Source organism: Canis lupus, chromosome 17 (genome assembly GCF_011100685.1).
Source record: "Canis lupus familiaris isolate Mischka breed German Shepherd chromosome 17, alternate assembly UU_Cfam_GSD_1.0, whole genome shotgun sequence".
In the NCBI taxonomy this organism is placed as follows: domain Eukaryota; kingdom Metazoa; phylum Chordata; class Mammalia; order Carnivora; family Canidae; genus Canis; species Canis lupus.
Window position 1 is genome coordinate 64,456,131 of NC_049238.1, and position 25,331 is coordinate 64,481,461.

At 59.1% G+C, this 25,331-nt stretch overlaps 1 protein-coding gene and 1 long non-coding RNA gene across 4 annotated transcripts; one reads left to right on the plus strand and one right to left on the minus strand.

Moving 5' to 3' along the window:
* Positions 1 to 7,092: 7,092 nt before the first annotated feature.
* Positions 7,093 to 9,026, minus strand: LOC111090741. The gene is made up of 3 exons (XR_005372803.1): positions 8,897 to 9,026; positions 8,341 to 8,497; positions 7,093 to 8,210 (listed from the first exon to the last, which is right to left on the minus strand). It is a non-coding gene; the product is annotated as an uncharacterized LOC111090741 (long non-coding RNA).
* Positions 9,027 to 9,422: 396 nt separating this feature from the next.
* On the plus strand, positions 9,423 to 24,175 carry INKA2 (inka box actin regulator 2). 3 transcript variants are annotated; one of them, XM_038562373.1, is made up of 3 exons: positions 9,458 to 9,537; positions 17,458 to 17,628; positions 20,209 to 24,175. In XM_038562373.1, the coding sequence occupies exons 1-3, from the start codon at positions 9,502 to 9,504 to the stop codon at positions 21,025 to 21,027; spliced, it is 1,026 nt and encodes a 341-aa protein (XP_038418301.1). In that variant the 5' UTR covers positions 9,458 to 9,501; the 3' UTR covers positions 21,028 to 24,175. The 3 variants fall into 3 exon arrangements, with proteins under 3 accessions (XP_038418303.1, XP_038418301.1, XP_038418302.1); XM_038562375.1 differs by lacking the exon at positions 17,458 to 17,628 and having other exon boundaries at positions 9,423 to 9,537; XM_038562374.1 differs by lacking the exons at positions 9,458 to 9,537; positions 17,458 to 17,628 and adding an exon at positions 13,264 to 14,081.
* The last annotated feature ends 1,156 nt before the right edge of the window (positions 24,176 to 25,331 follow it).

Consider the following 25,331-nt stretch of genomic DNA (forward strand, 5'->3'; position numbering starts at 1 on the left):
TCCACGCAGGGAGCCCAATGTGGGACTTGATCCCGGGGCTCCAGGATCATGCCCTGGGCTGAAGGCAGGTGCTAAACTGTGCTATCCCTGCCACCCAGGGATCCCCTATTCAGTACTTTTTAAGACAGGAATTAGGAGGTGGGGAAGCAGCAAGGGCCCAGTCCCTGCGCCATGCACCCCGCTCACCCACTTCCTGCCACAGGCATTTGCCTGGCAGGCTTTCGAGAAAGAATCCCAGGTCTGCCTCCCTCTCTACAGACCCAGACCCCCTCTGTCCAAGCCCCGCATTGATTAATTGCCCCTTTTAGTACCACAGCCTCAGTCTTTAGGAAGGCAGCACGTTTGCTCTTCTCCTTGTGAGAACGGGGCCCAATTCATTCTTGTCCAGGCAGCATAATAAATAACCTGCCCCTGTTGGCAAGGAGTTTATTAGAGACTGATGGGACATTTAACAATAAGTGGGGGCCTGTGATTTATTAGGTAGGGAGGCTCATTGCGTCTCCAAAGACTAGGAATGTGGAATTTAATTGATAAAGCAGCTGTCAGCAACAATGAGATGCACTCAATAGAATATGCATTTGAGGGATTCTCTTTGGAGCTGTCAGGAAGGGCTTCCGCTAATCATATTCAGCTCCTGCGGGTGGGGGTGTCTGCTGGATATGTGCGGGAGACAAATGGCAGGGAGGGGACTCTGCAAGAGGCCTGGGGAGGGAGGCACCTGTCAGTTGCCCAGCCCAACGGAAGAATGTGACACAAATGAGCACAAAGAAGTGGGATTCCCGTCACTCTGAGTGAGGATCCCCTTCAAGAGGCCCTGGCCCCTCTCCTGTGAACTGCTCCAGACAACAAGAGGCACTGAGGGCCCACTTCCTGGAAAAGCGGGGAAATCCCAAGGGTAAAGTAGCCAGAAGAGAGATTGGTTCTGGAATTCTAAACTCCCCAAGCCCTGAGATTTCTGGACCAGACCTCCCACCTTGACCCTCCCCACCAGTGACCCTCAGGTATGCAACACACTGCCTCGCACCACCGTTTCCCACCTGCCCCCACTCTTTTCCACGCAGCCTCCCTAAAACCCCTGCTCAGGGGGCAGCTCCTCCTGTCACTGCCACTCTCAAGCCAAGAACAGAGCCTCAAAAACTTGGATGGAGACTCGCCTTTTGTTTTTGTTGCTGTCCCCCAGCTCTGGGTCCCCCCACCAGAATCCAGGGCTGAGAACCTGGAAATAAACGCCTGTGGTGCCACGTGTGCACACAGCTACCTTCCCCCCTTGGGGCACCCTCCACCTCATTTCCTGACAATAAGGGGGACTGGTTTTCTCTCCGTGGAGGGCACAGCTCTGTCCTCAGGCAGTCTCGAGCCTTCTCAAGGCAGATCTGCTTGAATTTTCTTACGTCCCCACCTCCACTCCTCTGGCTGTTGCTCAGCCTTAAACAAAGCCACTTAAGGCCCAGGAGGGGCTTTCTTAGGCTGGGCTGCTTCCCTCTTTTGATCCTTGGCATCTATTCTTAGGTCCCAGGAGACCAGTCTGCCTCCTTGTTCCCTTCAGGGAGAGAAAGGGAGGGGAAGCAGTAGACAGGGAAGAAGTAATTGTCACTGTCTCGTCTGAGCCTCAGGGGTGACACTGAGGGACCTCGGAGCAGAATGGATACAGCAACTGGTTTGATTAAATCAAACCTCTCCTGCAACCTTGTTAAATTAAACTGACAGGCTGAGAGCAGCCAAGGGAGGGCAGAGGGATCATCACCTCCGGTGGGGGCAGAGGAGGCCTGGAGCCGAGGCTGCTGAGATCAGATGGCGGCGGCGGCAGGCTGCCCTTTCCCTTGTTTGCTGACTACAGATAGGGGATGAATTTATGGATGCGAGATGCTGAAGTACCCATGGAGCACAGGCTGCCGGGCTGACGCAGGGGCAGGCGGCTGCCTCCCCAGAGGCTCCACAAATTGCCTTGGCACTCTGGCCTCCCATTTGGAACCGTGCTGGTGACATTTCAAAGGGCCTCTGCACATCTAACCTTTAATACAGGACAGGAACCGAGGGAGTGTCTGCCCCTCTTTACGGTCAGAGAGACTGAGGCACGGAGAGATTACAGGGCCAAGCAGGGTCAGGCGGAGACGGGCAGCAGGGCCAGTCCAGGAACCTACCGCGTCCGGCCCATCGCCTCCAGCACAGCGCCCGGGATCCAGGCCCCAGGATGCCGTTTCTCCTCCCGACCCCAGGAGACGCGAAAGCCACGCCGCGAGCTCCGCAGGCCACCGTGTGATGCCGGCTCCCAAGCGGCTGGTGAAGCCCACCTGCCAGGCACACGGCCCTTCCATCACACTCATGTCACCCTCCCACATGCCCGAAGCCTCCCAGGCCCCTTCCACTTCCCCCCCCTTACAATTCGGGGGCAGGGGCTGGGACCGGGAGACCATTAGCCACACCAGCCGCAGCAGCGGCGTCGGAAAGTAACACTGACACCCGCTGGCTCCTCACCCGTCACCCGTTCCTCACCTGCCAAAGCTAATTTTCCACTCGCCGGTGGATGAGAGCTCATTTCAGTGTCTGAGTTCCCCCCCTACACACACACACACACACACACACACACACTCACACTCATCTATGGCTGCACAGTGCCCTTGTGCACAGAGAGCGGCCTCGGCCATGATGCCCCCATTTCCACCTCGGGCACATGCCAACCTCGTGTTCATCAACATGTCCAGCCCTCCCCAATCTCTGTTTCCATAAGGAGGACCCAGGATGGGGATGCCAGTGACGCTGGTGCACACTGATTGCCAGCAGGCACTGCAGGGGCACCCTGCAACCACTGCCGCCACGGAGGACTCGGGGCGAGGGTCGGCACCTGGGGTAACATTTGCTTGATGAGGACGTTCCTTGTCGCCATCACCCACTGGCAGAGTATGTATGTACCAGGCCAGGTCGGCATCACCCTGCTCTGTGTCTCTGCTTCCCGAGGGACTCCGATTCCCGCCCCTGACCTGAGAAAGCTAGGAAACGGCGGGCAGACAGGCAGGTCGGAGGTACTTAGACAAATATCCAGCCCTCTCAACTCATGCCTGCTGCTGTCACCGGCCCCACGCAAAGCCAACGTCTCCAGTCTACTAGGGCAACTCATTCAGATTTCTGTGCTGCGCTTTCCTGACCTGCAAGTCATACGCTTGGGCCAGAAATGCAGACTTTGGTCAGAGTTTTAAAACTTTAAAGATCACAGAGGTGAAAACTGAGACCCAAAGAGGTTGAATTACTTGTGTGAGGCCCTGGGGCAAGGCGGTGGAGTGACAGAGAGGGAGAGCATGGGTTCTGCGGCAGGAGCCAGAGCCTCCCGGTGACCCTAGGGGAGTTTTGGCTCCTCAGCTCCTTCCTCAACTGCAGAATAGAGGCAACAGAAGCCTCTGCCTCTGAGGCTTTGAGAAGAATAGCTGAGCACCTGATACACTCCATAGATGTTAGCAAGCCCTATTTTTACTGCCAGCCTGGAGGTTCGGACACACATGTCTTAACTTCTGGTCTCCCCATGAGGTCATGGTCCCCTGATTCTCCATAAGGTCATCCTCAGCTCCAAAAACTCTATGATTCCAAGTCAGAAAGATGAAAATGCAAGCTATTTCCAAAATGCTCCAGGCAGAGACACAAAAAACCATTTAGGGGATTCATTATTCACTCTCCAATGCTTCAGTCACTTCCTATGGGTGATGATTCATGGGGAATAATCACAGCTAAGAAAATCTGTCCAAAGGCGGGAGGAGGGGGCATTAAAAACCCACACCCCTTTGCTCGTTCAGTGCCTCCTCTTTAAAATGCATCTTCATTTGTGAAGTGATGACATGTGTCTCCTGGCCTCATTGCCATTCCACTTTGGGCCTCGAAGCTTTCTCTTGGTGTAGACTGCAGCTGCTGGGAGCCATTGCCCACCCACACCCCACAGGACCCAAGGGAGAGCATCTTCCTCTCTGGTCAGGCAGAAGCCCTTCCAGCAGCGGCCGTCACCCCAGCCCAGGCTGCCCTCAGGGTCTCCGGCCACAGCCCAGGGCCACCATCTGATCAGGGCCAGGACAGCTCTCTGGCCCCTGCAGAAGACCCGAAGCCAAAGCCTCTTAGGAGCCAGTCTGGTGCAGTAAGCCATCCCTGACATGTGCCCTCTTTTTCTCCCTGCCCCATGGCCTAGGAGGAGAAGCAGGTAGCCTTCCTTCTTATCTTGCTAACAAGTCTCTCCCTGGCAGGCTGCCAAGCTCTGGATTTGCCCACAGCTACCAGAAGCTGGCAGGGAGAGGAGCGTGCGCTCTGAGCAGCCAGCCACAGTAGGTAAGGCCACGGGGATGGGACTGGCACTGGGCCTCCAGGGAGTCAGCTGGGGCAGAATGTCCCCAGGGGAGTCCTGAGAATGGGTCCCTCTCCTTTTCCCTGCAATCTGCGCCTACCAGGGCCAGTCTGCACAAATTGTATAAGCATTTCCCTTAGCTGTGCCCTGACATTCTTTAGGTGTTCTTTGCAGTTGAAAAATATTTGCTTTTCCAGTAAATGTGTGCAAAATGGAAATATTCGCTTCCCGAGTAGCAATGAGACCATTGCTTAGGCACCAGAAGCATGAGACCCATAGCTACAAATAATTCCAGGTACGGCTCGGTAGCAGCCCGCACTTAGCCTGGTCTAGATAATGATTCGTTGTTTGGGCTGCTCTAACTTTGCACAAGGCGGTTCCCTCTGAGTTGTTCAGGGGAGACAGCACATTCATACATGGAGCTTTCCCAAAGTCACAGACTGCTACTTCTTCCTCCAACACCTTCCTTCCATGCCCTCTGAACACATTTTAGCATCTGCACCACTGATGGCCTGGTCTTGCAGGCCAGTGACTGGACAGAAATGGAGGCTGAGAGTGGTGCCTGGGCTGGCACGATGTGGACGGTGGGGTTTGCAGATGGGGAGCCTAATGCCCTCATGGGCTGTAGCACCTCTGGTAGCCCAGCCCAGGGCACATCTTTCCTCTTCCAGCAGCATGGGTAGTAGAAAAGAGGGAACTGGGAGCTCTTGTTCCTTCTATCACCATACAGAACAATCTCCTTGAGCCTCAGCTGCTCTGTCTGTAAGTGGGGAAAACAGCACTCCGTGTTTAAAGACATGAAAGCTGGGACGCCCAGGTGGCTCAGTGGTTGAGTGTCTGCCTTTGTTCGGCTCAGGTCGTGATCTCTGGGTCCTGGGATGGAGCCCCATGTCAGGCTCCCTGCTCAGACAGGGTTCTGCTTCTCCCTCTCCCTCTGATCCACCCCCCTGCTTGTTCTCTCTCTCTCTCTCTCTCTCTCTCTCTCTCTCTCTCTCTCCTCTCTCTCTCTCAAATAGATAAAATCCAAAGTGAATCTTTCCTTTGGAACCCAGAGACCTCCCAGCATATAAGCCATGTGGTCCCTCTGCCATCTCCCCTGGAATTAGGATTGTGGGAGACAGAGGAGCCCAGGGCCCCGTCTGAGGTGGATGGAGGATTAAAGCTAGGAGTTAGAGCCTTCTGAGAGTAGCTAGGCCTCACTCCAGTGCTGTCCCCGCCATCCTGCTGTGTGCACTCTCAGACACGTAGTCTCTGCTCAGCACCTGCAGACCTGCCTGCCAGGCAAGGTCCTCTGCCTGGGGAGACACAGCTCAGCAGTGACATCTGAACACATTCCAATGGCACATGTTTATCTCTAGGGTCAGCCTTTCCTGTTGGTGCTCTGGAGGTGTGGAGGAGCGGGGAGGAGGCTGGGGATGGCTGCTGGCAGGCACGGGAGGTGGAGGCAGGAGGGTAGTGGGGGTGTGGACCTCCCTCTTGGAAGGCCTATGTTTGATGAAGCTTCCAGACTGCATGTGGCCACATGTGTCTCTCCTCATGTCAGTGTGAGCTCCTCGGCTCTTCTGCTGCCAGTGGAGATGGGCACTGCTTCGCCCAGGGATACACCTTCCAGAGCTGGCAGGGACGCCATGGGTGGGGACCTCCAGGTGGGGGCCACAGGAAATAGAGCCAGTAAAGCAGCAGTGTTTCCATTGTTTAGTTTAGGATGCGAGCTCTGTTGGGACACAACTGGTTCTGCCTCTCCCTTTGAGCTCAGTCGTTGGTGCCAGGACCTCCAGGCTTTGGCACTGGGACAAAGGGGGCCACCCTCCCTGACTGGGCTGGGCAAACCCCATGAGTTTGATACCCTTAAGACACCATTTCCAGAAGCTTTACCCTCTCCCTCAGGACAACTACTCCCCACACAGGAATCTCCACCAGCAGAGGGCAAATGCTGAGCTGCCTTCCAGAGGGTTCCACCCCAGCTCTGGATGGCTTTGAGAAAAGTGTGTTTGCAGCCAATGTCAGAGATAATCTCATCCTCCCTCCAGGCTGACTTTTGGGGGACAGTAGAGAGGAGGTTGAACTATTTGATTCTTCTTCAGCAAGAATGAATGTCCCCCATCCCCTGTCCTCAGCCTAGGAATATCTACTCATGTTTATATAACTATGGCAACAGGCTTTATTCTCTACCACTTAAGCCCTTAAAAAAAAAAAAGAGAGAAAGAAAGAAAGAAAGAAGAAAGAAAGAAAGAAAGAAAGAAAGAAAGAAAGAAAGAAGAAAGAAAGAAAGAAAGAAAGAAAAATGGGAAGCAGTCCTTTTTCCTGCTGCCTTCTGCTCTGCCCAGAAGACAGAGCTACCTCTTCAGAAGCAAGGTGACACACAGCCCCATGCACCCTGGTGCAGTGTCAGCCTTCTCAAGGGCGAGTTTGCAATGGCCCAACATTGTGAAAGGACTTAAGGGTTTGACACCCATTTTCTTCCAGAATCCTGTGGGAACCACAAAGTAATAGACCTCTGACTTGCCTGGGACCTCTCTTTGGAGCACTGCACTGAGATTATGGTCATCAATTTTTTTTTTCTTTCCATCTCCTGACCTTAAAAGTAGATGGGTTTTGTAATGTGTAAAATTGTTGTATCACTGTGTCATACACCTGAAACTGGCATATTATGTCAACTATACTTTATTTTTTTTAATTTTTATTTATTCATGAGATAGAGAAGAGAGAGAGAGAGAGAGAGGCAGAGACACAGGCAGAGGGAGAAGCAGGCTCCATGCACCGGGAGCCCGACGTGGGATTTGATCCCAGGTCTCCAGGATCGCGCCCTGGGCCAAAGGCAGGTGCTAAACCGCTGCGCCACACAGGGATCCCATACTTTAATTAAAAATAGGATTTTTTTTTTTAAGTGGATGGAATGCAATCTGGCTGTGCTAACAATATATCCTTTATCTCTGAGATGGGATTCCTCTTGTCCTGACTACTGCAAAGATCATTGTCAAAACAGCGTTTTGCAGGGAGTATAAAAGTGTCAGGCTCACATGGGTTTACCTATAAGCAAGGGAAGCTGAGGCCAGTAAAAGGAAAGCATTTGTGCATGTTGGGCTGTGCTGTCAGCAGGTTAGGGGTGCTAACCACTCAGCCTAAGGTTCTTACCAGGAGATCAGCCTGCGTGCATCTCTTGGAGTTTGAACTGTGGCCATGCAAGAGGATTCCAGTCCCGGAGCTCTCAGGGGTGGAGAAGCTGGGGTTTACACCTGCCACTAAAGACTACTTCAACCACAGACCCACAAATGTTTCTTGGCTGCCTTCTTCTCTGCCACTGTGCTGGGTGCTGAGCTCTAACAGTGGGCAAGGCCCACAGGGGTGGGGAACCCTTTTGTGGTGTTTCTCTCAGTATAAGAGAATGTGTGGGTTATGATAGTGGCCAGATCCCCCTTTCAATCAGAATCCTGGGAGATTCAACTCCAGAAATGGTTCAGTCAGTCTGGGGACCTCAGCTCCATCCTTGGGGCTGGGTTCCACTGTGAACACACCTGGGGTCGCACAGAAAGGCACCCACCCCCCTGGGGATCCAAGTGCGAGGAAGCCGGCGGGCTGGGCCTTGCACGGAGCCCAGAGGACCCCCGGGCCCGATCGCCCGGTAACCTACTGCCCCGGAGAGCAGGAGGACCTGAAATGAGAGGCTTCGTAGCTCGGAACGCCAGAGAAGATTCTCAGCTCCATCCTGCGGCCCTCGGGTTGTCTGACGGACGAGGCCGCCGCCGGATCCTGAGCAGGGAGAGCGAAAGGAGCGCGGGTCCCCGGGCTGGGCAAGAGGCCACGGAGACGCAGGCCTCAGACTGAATTCTGACCCGCCTGCGCCTCTTCTTTCTTTTCTCCATCCTTCGGGTACCGCTGTTGCTGCTTCGTCCTAAGGGGGGGCGGGGGGACTCAGGAAGAGGCCCAAAGACACGGGCAAGGAAGGCCCCCTGTACCCAGGGACCCGGGGTGATGGGGAGGCATCGAACGGACTCTGCAGGCTCCCTTCTGAAGATGCTCACTGGTGTCCTTCCTGCCTCTCCTGCCGTTCAGCAGCAAGCGGGAGGGGCTCTCTGCTGACCGCAGCGCCTGCATTTTCGGCCCCTTCTTCCCGCATCTGCACGGTTCGGTCGCGGAGACCACAGACTCCACCTGGGGCGAGCCTTCTTCCTTAGTTACCTTGAAACCACAGGTCGCTAATTGGTCTAATTACTCGGGGGTTGTGCCGCAGCGCCCCCTGCGGGCCGGGGCGGGAGGCGCGGCGTCTGGACGCCCGGAGGGGACCCGCCCTCGCCCCGCGGAGGGACCCCCCAGGCGCACCCGCCCGCAGCTCCCGCCCGCGGTCCAGGCGGTTCCGCCGAATGGAATCGGAGCAACTTCGAGTCCCCCCAGTCCCCGAGCAAGAGTCAGGCTCCGTGAGCCTGGAAAGGGAAGTATTGGGAGGAGAAGGGCCGATTCCTCCCTTTCCGCCCGCCCTACTGAAGCAGCTCCCGCCCCATTACCCGTTTCCTGCGCGGAGAACCCCTGCCCGAGGTCAGTTGGTTTGTCCCCGCTCGTCCCGTCCGTCCCCTCCCTTACCGCGCGCGTGTTCTGGGCCGGGGGTCTCCGTCCCGACCCGCGTCTCCAGCCTCACCCCCCGCGCGGAGCCAGCGGAGCCCACCGGGGTTCTGCGCCGGGGGCGGGCGGCCCGGGCGGCGGCTCCTCGGCCCCACGCTGAGGCCGGGCTGCGGGACCCGCGCTCGCAGACTTCGGCCCGCTGCGGGGTTCGGGGCGGCTGACGGGCGGCTCGGGTGGAGGATGCTCCTTTTCTGGTCGGAGTTTGGAGACAGGGTTGAGACGAGGGCTCCCGGCCTCTCACGGAGCCCGCCCGGGAACGGGTCCCCCTCGGCGCACAGGGATCACGCGCGCTGCGGAGCCGTCGGGGCAGCCCCGAGCCCCGCGCCCCCCCCCCCGCCCCCGGAGCCGCGGCCCCAGCCGCGCGCCCCCCCGCCTCGGGGTCCCCGCGCCGCGCCCCGCCCGCGCCCCCCGCGCGTCCGTCTCATTGGCTGCAGGCGTCCCCCCTGAATTCTCATAGGCTGCCCCACTCTTCCTCCGCCCCCCGCACGGACCGCGCGCAGCCAGCGCCGGCGGAGCCGCTCCGAGTCGGGCCGGGGCGCGGGGCGCGGGGCGCGGGGCGCGGGGCGATGGACTGCTACCTGCGCCGCCTCAAGCAGGAGCTGGTGAGAGCGCGGCGGGCCGGCCGGGGCGGGGCGGGCCGGGGCGGGGCGGGCCGGGGCGGGGAGGGGGGACGGCTGCGCCCCGACGGCACCTGGCCGCGCCGGGCCGAGGGGCGGGGGCCGCGAGGAGACTCGCAGCCGAGGGTTGCGGGAGGCGCCCAGAGCAGGCGGCGAGATGCGGGGCGCCCCGCGGACGGACGCTGCCGGGGCCCGCTGGCCGGCGGGGAGCCCCCGGGCCTGGCAGAGCCGGCGCGGCCGCGGGGGCAGGCGGCGGGCGGGGGCCGGGGCGCGTCCAGCAGGGAGGGGCCGCGGCTGCAGGGCCGGGGGAGGCCCGCGCGGGAGGAGGGCGCCGCGGGGCGGGGGCGGGGAGCGCGCGGGGGCGCGGAGCCCGGCACGGGGAGCCCAGCCCGGCCCCGGGGTCGCCCGAGTGAGGGGAGGGGCGCCCCAGCCCTGCCAGGCGGCCTCGCACCAACTTCGTGGACCCTCCAGCCCCGCACACACACCTGCCACCTGGTCCCTGCGCCCACCCGAATTCACGCATGGGCGCCCTAAGACCTCGCCCCCACCCCTCTCCCCCAGTCGACCCCCTCCCGTGATTTTGCCTCTGCCTCTTTTTGTTCCTTTAGTTTCTCTCCTCACTATTCTCCCCCAGTCTGTCTTCCCACTTTCCAGAGCCGGGCGCACCCAGCCCCAGCCCCAGCCCCAGCCCCAGCAGCAGACCTGGCTGCAGATTCCATGACAGCCTCTCCCCCCTGCAGGCTCTGTCCTCCTCCTCTCACCACCACAGAACTTGGCAGCTGTAGAGGGGCCAGTCTGGGGGTGGGGGCCGGGCAGCTTGCAGAGCAGGTGTCCTCCCGAGCTCCCTGGTCAAGGCCCGCAGGCACTTGTCCTGTCTGTTCCACTGCAGACTCTGCCTTCTCAGGGCAAAGGTCACTTCTCGGGGACTTCCTCCCCAATCCCTTTTTGCGGTGACTCTCAGATGGGAAAGTTACTCAGAGAAGTGCAGCTTCAGTGAGGGATGGAGGAGTCTCCACCAGGTCCCGTCCCCTGCTAGTTTTCCCGCAGTTCCCATGCTGGTTTGGGGATGGTCAGCCCAGCACCCCCCGCCCCAACTCTGACTCTTCCCATTCATTTGTCCACTACCAGAAAGAAAAGTCAAGGTCATCACAGATAATGTCTGAAGTCCAAGGCCCATGCTGAAAAAAGAATCTAATAGAGTCCTCTTTTTATGCTTGGAATCTGGGACCACACCACCCACCTCAGGATCTGCTTTAATAGAGGGTTTGTGGGTGTTCCTGGCATAGGCTTGAATTTTAAAATCCTACTGATTTGCATTTTTTATAGCACCCTAGGTGGGAGGGGTTGAGGGGAGGAAGACAGTCTGTGGATGCCAGGAGAATAAAAAAGGCAAATAGGAATCTGCACAGAACTGAGCTCCAGGTCTTGATTTGCACCCTCTCCTGCCAAGGACTTGAGCCCCCGTCCCCAGGAGAAGGAAGGGGAGAGGCTGAAGTCACCGAGTTCCCCATTAGCTTTCATTTGGCCCTTTGTCTGAGCAGTTTCAGCCTTTGACTCTTTTGGAGAGGAAGCCAAATGCCTGGCCTGAGGCCCAGAATGACACTCAGATGGGAGATCTCGGCACCCTCGCCTCCCCCACTCCCGGGTGCTCCGCCTCCTCCCCAGTGCCAGGCTGCCCAGAAATAAGACAGAGCAAGTGACGGGAATTAGAGTCTCCTTTGCTCCCCAACACCTCAGCCTAGTGCTTAGGTAGCGGAACCGAATCTCAGTGCCTCGGTTTTCCTTGGTGGGATGAAGAGGAAAGTAGAGCTTTGAGTTAGTTAGCCCAGGCTCAGCCCTTTGGCTTCTCTGAAGGCTGTGGGGATTGACTTCGGTGCAGCTCGTTTGTGACTAGAGTGGGAAGATTTTTTTTTTTTTTGGTTGGGGGGGGTGGGCGGTTGGGAAGATTTTATTCAGAACTCAGGCCTGCAATGGGGTGGGAAAGGCATACTGTGTGTCGTGAGCTTGTGAGGGTGGGGGCAGGCAGTGGGGCCCGCGTGTTATCCCAGGTAGAGGAGGACTGCGTTGACGGCTTTGCCTCAAGTTAGTATGTGCTCAGGAGTGGCATTCGTGATACCAGTCAGGGTCCACGTTCATTTATGCCGCTAAATCCCTTCCAGATGCCTGCGTTCTACAGATAACCGGGTTAACCTGCTGGAAAAGGAAACATTAACAGGTTGTGAAATTATTTTTGTGAAGGGTATTCTGTGTCTCCCTCCTGCATCCTGGCCCCATCCTTGGCCCAGAAAATCTAGTCAAGGAGTGTGGGTTCCTGAAAACCAAAGTAGCAGAATTCCTCAATTTCTCGGAGCTGACAATGTGAACTGTAACAAGTGAGCACTGTGGGGTGGCTAAGGGTTTGTGGATCCTGGCTCAGTTAGGCTGGTGTCTAGAGAACCTTCCCCCTGCCTGGAAGGGGACAGGGATCCATTTTAGGGATGACACATGGCAGGAGAGTAGTAAGGGCTGACACACTTCCTCATTAGGAGGGGGTCAGGGCTTAACAGCTCAGCAGGGAGCATCTCTCTCTCCCCTCCAGCCGCCAGAGAGAGGCCCTGCATGAACACAAGGCCTTGGGACCAGCTGTTCTTACACACTGCTCCCTTGAGGGCTTCCAACAAATGGGGTAGACACAGGAACACAGAAGCTGCAGCTGTAAGATGCTCATAGGGTGTTCCTCATGAGTCAGTGTCAGTGTGGAGCACATAGAGCGTGTAAAGGCCGAGTGATAGGGGCTCATGAAGTCTATCCAGGCCGGGAGGGCTTCCTTGAGGAGGAGGAGGTTGATGGAGGCCAGCTTCTGTAAGGCCTGTCCCAGCTGACTGACGCATGATGAGGCAGCAGAGGGACTTCTCTGGGGGTCAGAGATGGTCCTTGTAGGACAATTTGGTATTCCTAGAAGGCGTTTATCTAGCCAGGAATGGCCACAAGTTCAGGAGGTTCTGACCTGCGGAGGAGGACAAGGACCTAGAAGCAAGATAAGGACAAAAGAAGGTGATAGAAGAGATACAGGAGGAGCAGCCCTCAGCTCTGGAGACCAAAGAGCAGATTTCCTGTGGCAGAAAACAGTTTTTGCCAAGGATCTCCTAATGTGGCCTCCTTTGGTGTTTAGAGCTAAGGGGAGGAACGGGGTGGGGCCAGTGAGGGAGGAGTGTGGGCGTGGGACTTGGGGGCAGGCCAGCTTGAACTCAGCCCCTGGCTCTGTGTCACCTAGGCAGATCACTTAAGCCCCCTGTGTGAGGGGGGCTTTTCTCATCTGTAAAATGGGATTTTTAATTTTAAAAAAAAATTATTAATTTATTTGGCAGAGAGAGAAAGCGCATGAGAGCAAACACAAGTAGGTAGAGCAGCAGGAGAGGGAGAGGGGGCAGCAGGCTCCCTGCCAAGCAGGGGACGTGGGGCTCCATCCCAGGGCCCTGGCATTGTGACCTGAGCCAAAGGCAGACGCTTCACCATTTGAGCCCCAGGCCCCCCTAAAATGGGGTTTATTTATTTTTTATTTTTTTTAAAGATTTTATTTATTCATGAGAGACAGAGATAGAGAGAGAGAGAGGCAGAGATACAGGCAGAGGGAGAGGCAGGCTCCATGCAGGGAGCCCGACGTGGGACTCGATCCGGGGTCTCCAGGATCACGCCCTGGGCTGAAGGCAGGCACTAAACCGCTGAGCCACCAGGGCTGCCCTAAAATGGGGTTTTAAACGCACCCACTTTACGCAGCCAGTGTGAAGATGAAATGGCAGCTGTCCATTCTCAGTGCACAACAGAGGGCCCATTGTGTCTTAGGCACACAGCACACTCCTGACAGGTCCATCGCACTGGCGTGCACGAGTCACTCATTCCAGGACACATGAATGGAGTTCATCTGATGTTTAAAGCACCTGACCGGACGTGAGCACTTGGTCACAAATATACACAGACAGGAATCCTGCCTTCAGGGAACTCGCTGTCCAGTGGGGGAGGTAATAAAAATACCACCTGTTGATGTCGACACTCCCCGATACGCCAAGCATATAATGGGCCGTGTCATTTACTTGCCAGAGCAACTGGAAGAAGCTGTACTTCCAGTATTCCCATTCTATAAAGGAGACATGGGGGGTCAAGTGACTTGGCCAAGGTCGTAGCCGGTGAGACAGAGCCAGACTTCAAACCTAGCCAGTGACCGCAGAACTTACCAGCACATGTAAACATGAGCCCCGCACAGAAGTAGGGGGTGTGGGCTACGTGAAAGGCCAGGCACAGTGCTGTGAGAAGGGAGAGATGATGTCCAGCCAGGGGATCAGGGAAAACTCTGGGGAGAGGTAGCGTTTGAGCTTGACCTTGAGGGATAAGCGGAGAAGTGAATGGGAGGAAAATAGCATTCCAGGCAGATAATGAAGCAACAGGAGCAATGGGCAGAGATGGAAGTAGTGGGGCCCTGGAGGGCCGTGTGGCGGGGATGCTGGGAGACTGCCGCAGTTCGGCTGAGGACATGGGCCTGTGCGGAGATGTTGGTGAGCATCGGGGCTGGGAGAGGTGCTGAGAGCAGCCCATGGGGACCTTGGGTGCTGTGCAAGAGCCTGCCCTTCTCTGTAGCATTGTGAGGAACCTGCTGAGAGGTGTGCCCTGGTGTCTCAGAGGTGCAGGGGGAGTTGGGGGGGGAGCAGGGCGGGGGAGGATGAGGCTGCAGGATGAGCTATGACAGAGCTCACACAGGGGACTGTGATGGCCTGGAGCAGAGAGTAGAGGAGGAAGATGACCCTGCAGGTCTGCATCAGATGGCCCGCAGAGGACAGGAGCTGACGCCGGCTGCTGGTTGGGGGAGGCCAGCTCCTTGCGGGACAGGACTGGCCCCCTCCAGTGGCTGCCCCTTGCCCCAGCATATGCCCCCCCATAGATCTTCCAGTCAGGAGCCGGCTCATCCGTTGCACACTTCCTTCTTTCTTTACCCTCCACCCTCCTCCAGCTCTTGGCACAGTTGCTGCTTTACCTTCCTGTCGCACGTTGCAGCCAAGAGCAGGGCACCCTGAAGGTCCCCATTCACTGGACAGGAGAACAGGCCAATTGGCAGAAGCAGGGCTTTTCCCATTTCCGGCCCTGAACCTCCTAGCGGCGTCCAGAGGGGCTGAAGGAACTGTGTGGGGGTCTTGTGAGTCACGGGGCGGCGGGGGGAGCGAGGCAGGGCATGCTGCCAGGGCCACGGGCGAGGCCGGAGCCTGTGTCAAAGGATTCTGGCGGAGCCGAGAGGGCGTGAGATGGATGGTTGGACGGCACAGCTGGGGTACCCATCGGGGACCTAGGAGAGGCTCAGGAAGGTTGCTGGGGATGCTGGCATCCCACTCCCACCCTCTGCCCCCCCCCCATTGCCCACAGGCCAGGCGAGTGCCCAGGTGACGGCGCTGTACGTGGGCAGCTGCAGCTGACCCCACCACCTCTGGAGGGCACAGGGCTGCAGGTGTGGGGTGGGGGATCTGCTTTCTGGCGGCATCTTCCCCTTTGGCTCCAAACAGACACGTCCTTCCTCCTCCATGTGATTCAGGGGAGAGGCGCTGTCGGTGGAAAGCAACCGAATTGGGTGTTGACCCTCCAAGGCTCCACGCTCCTCCTCCCTCCCACTCCAGGATAACTGCGCTTTCCACTTTGCCATAGCATTGACTATCCTGGTCTCTTCTCACAACAGCCTGGTGAGGCCTGAGAAGCCACATCCTGATGACCTGGAACACCCATTGGCCTGTCTGTGGGCCTGGCTTGGGGTCCCAGTCTTCCCACCAATACACCTTGGGGCCCGGGCAATAGATCTGTCTTTCTGCTGGAGGCACCCAGGTGATGTCAAGTGATCATCAGATGACAAACTTGGAGTTTTAGATAGTTACGTTCTGTTTATGGCAAGTATATGCATTTCATATAAGTTCCTACCCCAATACATTTGTTTATACCAGCAGTTAGCTTTACACGAAACATTAAGTAGGAATATGTAGGTCATACATAGGGTGAAAATGGCAAAGGAAGTCTAGGGAAGGGTGCTGAGGAAGAAAACCCACTTCTCAGAGCCTGTTCCTTCCTTCCTTCCTTCCTTCCTTCCTTCCTTCCTTCCTTCCTTCCTTCCTTCTTCCTTCTTTCCTTCTTTCCTTTCCTTCTTTCTTTCTTTCTTTCTTTCTTTCTTTCTTTCTTTCTTTCTTTCTTTCTTTCTTTCTAAGATTATATTTATTTATTCATGAGAGACACACACACACACACAGAGAGAGGCAGAGGGAGAAGCAGGCTCCCTGCGGGGAGCCCAATATGGGACTCAATCCCAGAACCCAGGATCACACCCTGAGCCAAGGCAGATGCTCAGCCCCTGAGCCACCCAGGGGCCCTGTAGATCCTGTTTCTTGATCCATACAGTGGGGTATCTGACAAAGCAAGAGGGCAGAGCTTATCACTGTATAGCCAGAGGGCTCCAGGTTGGCAGCTGGGACTCCGTGGGCTCCTTACAGATGCTCGGAGGGTGCATGCCCAGTGGCCTTCCAGCTCTCCTACACGGAGGAAGTGTGAACTGCAGTGGGAAAGCCTGAAGCACGACATGAAGAACAGCTTTAGAATGAAACTTTTCGAGGCCTAGGATGTGCCCGGATGGAGGAGATGCTGGGTGGGTGCAGGGGGTGCTGGCAAGGACAGTGGTGAGAGCCTCCTGGGGTTTTCAGCACGGAATCGCTCCCAGATGTGCTGTTGAGTGGAACCGGTCAGCCCTGGCATGTGTGCACATCAGTGGGACCAGGGCTGCACGGGGTGTGGGGAGGGGGATGGCTGTTAGATCCACTCCCACTCAGACCAATCGGAACCAGTTAGACCCTCTTAGGACTTTTCCAAGTGGCCCCTGAGGGCAGGTTGGGTGTGATTGGGCCCTGTCCTGAAGACGGGCCTGAAGCTCTGGCATTGGAAGGCTGGGGAAGAGTTCAGCCCCCTACAGCCCAGAGTTTGGGATTTAGCGGTGGCAATTTCTGCTTTGGGATCTTCTCTGATTAGGCCTCTCCCCTCTGCTTCCCTCCTCCCCCCCGCCCCCCTCCCCGGCTCCCTCTTAGGTTCTGAAGGCAAGAGAAATCCTGGGATCTGAGAAGGTCCCACACTCCAGAGCAAGACAGAAGCTTGCCCTCTGGCTCTTTCTCCCTGGGTGACATCATTCCCCTTGGGGCCAGGAAAGGCAGCTTGCTCAGTGGAGACCCAGCTGATGCTCCTGCCTCCCCGACTGCCTCCCCTACACTTCCTTCTCCTCTGGCCTTCCCTCCCACAGCTGCCTTCTGCACTCAGTGTCTGCACGGTGGCTGGACAGCCAGGCCGGCCTGAGAATGGGCAAGAGGGCGTGGGGTTTCCCTTTCCCTCTTGGGCTCTTACTCTGTGGGGGCAGGGGTGGCTGGGACAGAAGGAGCAGGGCAGCGACAAGTTCCTCCTTGATGGGACCCACCCGATGAACAGGATCCTATCGTTGCTGTGTGTTAAGGTCTCCCGAGGAAGAACTGTCCTGGAAGTTCCTAGAAGTCTTATGATAACCCTAAGCACTCCCCTCCGGGCCATGCGTACACACTCATTATGTCACCTCAGCTGGCCAGAGCTTTAGGAAGCAGAAACTCTTATTCCCATTTTGAAGAACGAAGAAAGTGAGCAGCAGTTTAAACCGCCAGGGCAGGTCCCACAGCTTCTGTGGAGCAGAGTGGGGATTTGAACTCCGTGCGTTCTATCTCTAGAACCCAAGACCTTAACAACACAGGGTCTCACTTTCCACCCGGGTATAATTCCATCTCCTGTTAACCTAAATGGGGCTTCTGTTTCCCGGGCGGCTCCACATTCATACATACCCACACAGTCATTCTCCCTGGAAAAGGGTACAAAATGTCAGCGTTATTTCCTCAGGATTTTTCCATACTGGAAGAGATTGAATGGGGGCATTTCATTCCTCCCACTGCCTCTGATCTGACCTGGACTGTGTTCAGCCTTCTGGAAGGAAGCCTGCAAGCCTCAGACTCCTTGCCTGTTGGTGAAATGAAGCCACTAGCCATCTCCCTGCCTCTTTCTCCCTGTGGGGTGCGTCATTGTCTGCGGGCAGCACATCTGGAGAGCTGACTTGGGTATTCAGTGGTACTCAATACATGCTTTGTGGGGGTGTGGCAGGGGCAGGGTGCTAGCTAGGACCTGGGGAGACAGTAACAATTTGTGGGTCTTGGGCGCTGCCCTCAGTGGTGGAGGCTCCCTGAACGTTTCATGAACCGCTGAGCACTTACATGTGCAGGAGGGTGGGCGGTGTAAGCCAGCACCGAGGGATGGGGGTGGGGGGGTGAGCTGTCGCTGTCTCCGAGAAGGTTCCAACGCAGCATGGGGCATGCACGGGAACAGACGTGGGCCTCCAGGTGGCACGATCACAGGCGTGGCCTGGGAAGCCTGGCCTGGTGGCCCAAGGGCCTTCCTTCCGGGAGATGGCAAAGCAGATGTGAGGCATCTGGGGACCCGAGTAGGGGCCTTGAGTGGAAAAGCCGAAAGTAGCTCTGAGGTCCGGGTTGAGGTGACAAGGGAAGGGGATCAGAGAAGCAGATGGCAGGCAGAGAGCTCAATGACTGTGGTTTGAGGCTTTGGGTCTCCTTCTCCACAACTCTGCCCTGGGTCTTCCCAGTTGCGGGCCAGCAGCCTCCAAAAGGAGAAGGGGTCAGCAGGCTGGAACCCAGAGGGGTCAGAGCAGGGGGCTGTCCACAGGCACAGCCGCCTCCCAGGCCATGTCCCCTGCTGCTGCAGCCGCCACTGGCCTGTCCCAGGATCACCGTGGCCTGCAGCCACCACCCAGCAAAGCTGTCCTTGCCTTCAGGGACATTAGTCCCTGGGCAGTCGGTGTGGCTGACTCAGTCCCATCCCCCGTCCCCCACCCTGCGCTGGCTGCATTGGCAGGGGGGCCCTGAACCCACAGCCTAAGGGGGTCACCTGCCAGGGCAGTCCTGAGCATCCATGTGCCTGTCATCCTGACCCCCCACCTCTGCACCCGTGGGCTTGGTTCCGTGCGTTAGGACAAGGCTGGGGGTGAGATGATCCCAGTGGGTCCCTGGGGGAGCTTCAGAGATAGCTGGTCCCCTCCCGCCGGGTGTGCTGTTGGGAGCAGAGCAGATCCTGGGCAGGAGCCGGCAGGACCCAGGCCACTGGGACGAGAATGTCATCAGAGCAGCAGTCCCTGCACGGCTGCCACGCGTGGCCCCCATGCACGGCCCTCACCCTCTCAGCCTCTTCCAGCTGCCACCTGGGCCCCGGGCCTCATGCCTATGGGAGGCTGGGAGGCTGACTTCCCTCGTCTCCACTCCTGGCCTGAGCACGGGAGGTGGGCAGAAGGAGCACTGGAGTCGCTGGAGGAGAGCAGGTGTTTGGGAGGCAGGGAAGGGGCGAGGAGGGCTGCTGCAGGGAGAGCTGCTGCTCATGGGGCTCTGGGCGCCTTGTCTCCCTCCTGACTCGCCAGGTGTGCACAGGGAAGGAGACCCAGGCCTACTCTTTGTCTTTGGGAATCTGAGCTCCCTGTCCTGCCCTCCTGTTCCTCTCCTTCGTCTGCTGCCCTGGGGGAGACAAAGGGGCCCCAAAGCCCACGCCAGGGCCAGCCGTGTGAAGTAGCCAGCGCTTGGTAGCATTCCAAGTGGGGCTGCTTGCGTCCCGGGGGTGAGCTGTGACCTCAGGCAGCTGACCTCACCCCTCGCCCCCTCCTTACCTCATTAAAATAAGGACAGTAAGAGCAGCCTTGTGGGATTTATAGGAAGATCATAAGAGGTGGTGCCCAGAGGGCCCTCAGCTCCCTTCCTGTCATGGGGTGAATGCTCCCAACTGTCGCGGCTTCGCCCTGGTCAGCGTCGGGGGTGGTCAGCGTTGGGGAGGCTCCAGAGAGGAGCACGGGCGCGGGAAAGGCCAAAGGCGCCCGGCACAACTCCGTGCACCCTCGAAGCACCCTCAGCTCCACCTCTTACCATCCATGTAACCCTGAGCAAGTCACTGATGGGCTTCGCTCCCTCATCTGTACGGTGGCAACAAGACTGGCCGCCTCCTCGTGGCCTGGTGAGCCCGAAGGTAGACGGGCTGATCTCCGTGTCCATATCTTCAGGGCTGTGCAGCTGCCACTAGTGTTTCTGGGGTGCACCTGTCAGCGTTAAGGCACCTCCTTTTCCAGCTCTGACTCGCTTTGTGCTGGGCCCCACGGAGGGTCAGGGCAGGCTGGAGTGACCCCGCGGGCGTGGGCTTGGGCAGCGAGGGCTCTAGGTCCTGGTGGTGAGGGTGGCGCTCCCACCCCCGTGGCTCCCCATCCTCCGCCCCCCCCCCAGGCTCACAGGCCTGAGCTCCCCCCCCACCCCGTGGCTCCCCATCCTCCGCCCCCCCCAGGCTCACAGGCCTGAGCTCCCCCCCCACCCCGTGGCTCCCCATCCTCCGCCCCCCCCAGGCTCACAGGCCTGAGCTCCCCCCCCACCCCGTGGCTCCCCATCCTCCGCCCCCCCCAGGCTCACCGGCCTGAGCTCCCCCCCACCCCGTGGCTCCCCATCCTCCGCACCCCCCCAGGCTCACAGGCCTGAGCTCCCCCCCACCCCGTGGCTCCCCATCCTCCGCCCCCCCAGGCTCACCGGCCTGCCCTGCGCTTTCCCTCCCCTGCAGGTGTCCATGAAGGAAGTGGGCGATGACTTGCAGGATCAGATGAACTGCATGATGGGTGCCCTGCAGGAACTGAAGCTCCTCCAGGTGCAGGCGGCGCTGGAACGGCTGGACATCTCTGCAGGGAGCACAGCCCCAGGGGGCCCAGGGAGCCCCGGAGCGCAGCCGGAGCCCGCTGGCTGGGCCGCCGCAGCGCAGTGCGCCTCCAGGTGCCTTCCTCTGGGCACCGAGCTTCGGGCCGCCGGCAGCGCGTGCGGGTGCGGGTGCGGGTGCGGGGTGCGGCCCCTCCCCGGGGCACAGCCTGCAGGGCACCAGGGCCGCACGCAGCCGGGGCCAGAGCCACTGGAACCCGAAGACTGGACCTCCACGTTGATGTCCCGGGGCCGGAACCGACAGCCGCTGGTGCTGGGGGACAACGTCTTTGCGGACCTGGTGGGCAACTGGCTGGACCTGCCGGAGCTGGAGAAGGGGGCGGAGAAGGGGGAGATGGGGGAGCCCCGAGGGGAGAGGAGCCAGCCCCGGGAGCTGGGCCGCAGGTTCTCTCTCACGGCGAACATCTTTAGGAAGTTCCTGCGCAGCGTGCGGCCGGACCGGGACAGGCTGCTGAAGGAGAAGCCGGGCTGGGCAGCCCCCGCGGCCTCCGAGCCCAGGGCCGCCCGCTCGCACAAGGCCAAGAAGTGGAGCCATCCCAAGGGCCCCGGACGGCTCCCCTTCCCGGGCACCGCAGGGCCCAGACACGGGGAAGGCCCCGCCGCCAGCTGCCCCAAGGCCCTGGAGCCGTCGCCTTCTGGCTTTGATGTCAACACGGCTGTTTGGGTCTGAGTCCCGGAGACAGAAAGTTGACCTGAGCCCCAGAGCGGCCCCGTGTGCCGGGAAGCGTGGGCTGCGGGCGCTATGGCTTTCGAAAGCCGAACTCCTGAGTTCCTTTCCCCCAGGAAGGAGGGCGAGACAGCGAGAGTGTCTGGAGCTGAGGGTTGTGTATGGTTGAGTCAGGCTGGGGGGGGGGGGCTGTTGAGGAGGTGAGGGCTCCTGGGCATGGAGAGACGTGGCAGGGGGGTACTCACCTTGGGGCTGCAGGTGACGAGAGGGGCAGGAACAGAGCAGTGGGCAATCTTGATCCTTCCCTGCCCCCAAAGACCTCAGTTGAACATTCTGTAAGATTAGAGTGCTGGGGTCTCTGGTCCCCCCCAGAGGCTCCCAATAAAGACCTCGTCTGTGTCTCTGTCATCCCCAACCTCATCACCGTGGGCTCCTTGGCACAGGCGTGCAACGCCAGCCCTCCCAGGATTGGGAGCAGGAGAGAGGAGCCTTCCCCATCCCACTTCTCCCTGTCGCCTTCAAGATTCCGGCCACACCCGGGCCTGAAAAATGGGTGGAGTGGACCTGCGGGGACCTAGAGATGGCCCTGGATCTTTCAAAGGCACAGGAAAGATGTGTACAGCACTTTTTTTTGTTATTGTTTGTCTTTAAAGATTTTATTTATTTATTCATGAGAGACACACGCAGAGAGAGAGGCAGAGACACAGGCACAGGGAGAAGCAGGCTCCACGCAGGGAGCCAATAAGGGGACTCCATCCCGGGTCCCCAGGATCACGGCCTGGGCTGAAGGCGGCACTAAACCACTGAGCCCTCCGGGCTGCCCTGTGTAACACTTTAAATGCTGGAAAGCCCTTTCCTAGCCATCGCCACCTCTTGAGGAAGCAAGTAAGGCAGATGTTTCCCTGTCTTCCAGCCAACGAGGCCGAGGCCGCCTGGATGTGCCACCTGTGGGCAGGAAGCAGGAGGGCAGGGCGGCAGGGGGCAGGCCTGGAGCCCCAGACCAAGGGCAGCAGCATCCCCACCCCCATGCCCCTTCCCTGGCTCCCGCCCCCAAGACACAGGCAGGGGTCCCCTGGAGGGAAGGGGTGCCCCTCAGAGGCACGCACGCATTTTTAGGTGCCCAACTCCCCATGGGGCATGGAGGCACCTCCTGGGAGACCGGACCCCAACTGGAGGGGAGGGAAGGGCCAGCGGTGGCTCTGCCCTATACCGCATGGCCCTCCCACCCCACCTGCGCTGCCAGCTGCTGGCTGGGGACAGACACTGTGGGTCCCCTTGGGGGCCAGACCGCCCCGTTGCCACTCCCCCCCACTGAGCTCCCCTCTACCTGATGGGGGTGGGGTGACAACTGCAGTTAGGTGCAGGCCGCCTTCCTGCCCTCAGAGCATTAACGGCAAATTGTAGGAGAATAATCCCAAGAAAGGCTCTTTGTGCCTTCCAGAGCCCTGGAGACCAAGCTGGAGGAGGGAGGAGGCTTCCATCACCCTCAGATCCCCTCTGCCAAATGGTGGATGTTTCATGCTTTGGTGGCGGGAGCCACACGAAGGAAGGTGCTAAATTTATTTATTCAGTGCTTGCTATTTGCCGGGCAGCGTGCAAAACAGGCCTTTCTAGACTGACCCTAGAAAGGGTTGTCTTCCTGGTGGATCAGTGGAGGTTCATAGGGGTCCTAAGGGCTGCCCAGATCGGCCTGCCAACTCATGCAAGAGCAAGATTTGAAACAGGATTGGCTGGCGGCAGAACAGCCTTCTGCCCTCCCGGAGTATGGAGTTTGCCGACTGAGCCGGCCCTTTCTGGAGGAGCAAGCCCCTGCTCATCCTGTCTCCCCAGGGAGGGCGTGGTGATGCTTCAGTGCGGGGTGAAGGCCCGGTGGCTTCGGCTGCCAGGGTGCTGGTGCTGGTGCTGGTGCTGGTGGCAGTGCTGGTGGCGGTGCTGGTGCTGCTGCTGGTGCTGGTGGCGGTGCTGGTGCTAGTGCTGGTGGCGGTGCTGGTGCTGCTGGTGGTGCTGGTGGAGGTGCTGGTGCTGGTGGCAGTGCTGGTGCTGATGCTGGTGCTGGTGGAGGTGCTGGTGCTGGTGCTGGTGGCGGTGCTGGTGCTGGTGCTGCTGGCGGTGCTGCTGGTGGTGGCGGTGCTGTGCATGCGTGCATGTGTGCGGAGACCTCGGAGAAGACCGGGTGGCTCCCGGCCTCGAGCCTGGGCGCGCTGCGCAGAGTAGCCACGTCTGCTCCAGGAGCCAAGCCAAGAGGAACGACAACAAAACCTGCCCCCTGCCCGTGTTAACCACGCGCGGCTGATGAGTGGGGTGATCCCGGGTCCCCCTGGGCGCTGCGACCCCGCCCTCTCGGGGAGGCGCCTGCACCCGCCCGGCCCAGGTGCTGCGGAAGGCGCAGGGTGGGGCAGAGGGGGCTGAGGGCTCGCTCGGCCCCTGGGGCTCACTCTCCGGCCAACCAGGACACGCAAGTAAGCGGGGCGCCTTCGCTACCCTCGCCGCGTGGAGCCCCCCACCCCGCCCCGCCCCGAGCGCGCCCCGGCACCCACCCCTCAGGGTGAGCCCGACCTGGACTTGCCCAGAGGAGCGGAGGCCGGGTCGGGCTTCGTCCCCACCACATCCCCCTCGCTCCCCATTCGGGAATGCACCCCAGTCTTGCCCAGGTTGCAGCACTCCCTGCAGGGCCTCCACAGCTCGAGCCTTTGGGTGGCGGGGGTCCGGCTTCCAGTGCACCGCGGGGCACCTCCCCCGTCCCCCCGGAGCAGGTAAGGCACTCCTGCCAGGACCATGGAATGAGCACGGGGGCTGGAGTCAAACAGGATGTGCGACCCCTTTCTGTCCCGGTCAGCTCCAGTGTGCTGCTTGACCTCTCCAAGCCTCGGCTTTCTGGTCTCTGACATGCGGACAAGGCAAGGCTCTGCAGATTCGAAGGCCGCAGTGCACAGTCTAGAACACAGCAAAAGCTCCCCACGGCACCTCAGGCCTGCGGTTCAGGCACCGACCCTGTGAACCAGAGCAAAACCACGAGGGAAAAAAAAACAATATAAACTTTCACTGGAGCTTGAGTTCTCCCTCCTCTGTTAAAAAAAAAAATGTATACTGGCTGGATGGGCTCCCTGGACTGGGGCTGGGATCGGGGAAGACAGCAGGTGTCTCTACTGTCTCCCCTCTGGTGTTTTTGTACATTGTGAACATGTAACCCAGCTGGGCTGCTATTTGCCAAATGGCAAACAATTGACACTTTCTTGTGGAGGATGACGTGGCGTGGGGGGAGAAGGCAGCAGGGGGGCCGAGCTCAGAGATGACGCCTGAGGACCCCAGTGGCAGAGGATGTGCTCCAGGTGGCCCTGCCACCCCTCCCACACCCAGCAGTCCTCCTGCCACCCTGCAGGCCCCGCACACTCCCGGCAGGGCCTGGAGAGTCAGATGAGCCAGGTTGTGAGGCCTCAGGGACGGTCCAGCCCTCCCTGCTCTGCTCTCTGCTCCTAAGGTCCTTGGTCACTGCAGTCCCCCACACGGCCTGCACCTCACCCCCGACCTCCCCCAGTCACCCTGGGGACTGACGGCCTAAAGGTGCTTGTGGCTGTCCTACTAGGGTGCACCCCATGGGGTGGGAGGTGCCCTGACTGCCCCTCACAGGGGGTCTCATGGCTCAGGTGCCCCTTGAGGACCTCAGACTGCAGGCACCCTCTGGGTACTGGTTTTATTTTGCTTTATTCTTATTCTTTTTTAAAATTTTTATTTATTATTTATGATAGTCACACACAGAGAGAGAGGCAGAGACACAGGCAGAGGGAGAAGCAGGCTCCATGCACTGGAACCCGACGTGGGATTCGATCCCGGGTCTCCAGGATCGTGCCCTGGGCCAAAGGCAGGCGCCAAACCGCTGCGCCACCCAGGGATCCCTATTCTTATTCTTAAACTAATCTGTACACCTGATGTGAGGCTTGGACTCAGGACCCTGGGATCAGAGTCGCAGGCTCCGCTGACTGAGCCGGCCAGGCATCCTGGAGGCAGTCACACTCACCGCCCCCCTCCGCCAACTCCCCCACCTTGTCTGCCTCCTGCTGGCCCCGCTACCACCTCCACCCGGTCCCTCTGAAGGCCCCTGTGTCCCGTCAGAGAGGCTTCTGTGTGGCACCGCAGTGCTTGGGGCAACTGTCTGGCAGGGGACTGTGAACTTGGGTGCAGGAAGGGGCAAGGAGGGGGCAGGAGGCGATGGGGGGCGGTGAAGATGGGGGGCAGGGGGGAGATGGGTGGGGGTGGGAGGGAGCAGGGGAGCAGGAGGTGGTGGGGGGTGGGGGAGCTGGGGGTGTGAG

Excerpts from the sequence above, each read along its gene's own strand:
- INKA2 (XM_038562373.1), top strand. The coding sequence starts at position 9,502 with ATGGACTGCTACCTGCGCCGCCTCAAGCAGGAGCTG. Across the intron at positions 9,538-17,457 it reads GCCGCCTCAAGCAGGAGCTG|GATTTTTCCATACTGGAAGA; the intron begins GTGAGAGCGCGG and ends TTATTTCCTCAG. Across the intron at positions 17,629-20,208 it reads TGCCTCTTTCTCCCTGTGGG|GTGTCCATGAAGGAAGTGGG; the intron begins GTGCGTCATTGT and ends CCTCCCCTGCAG.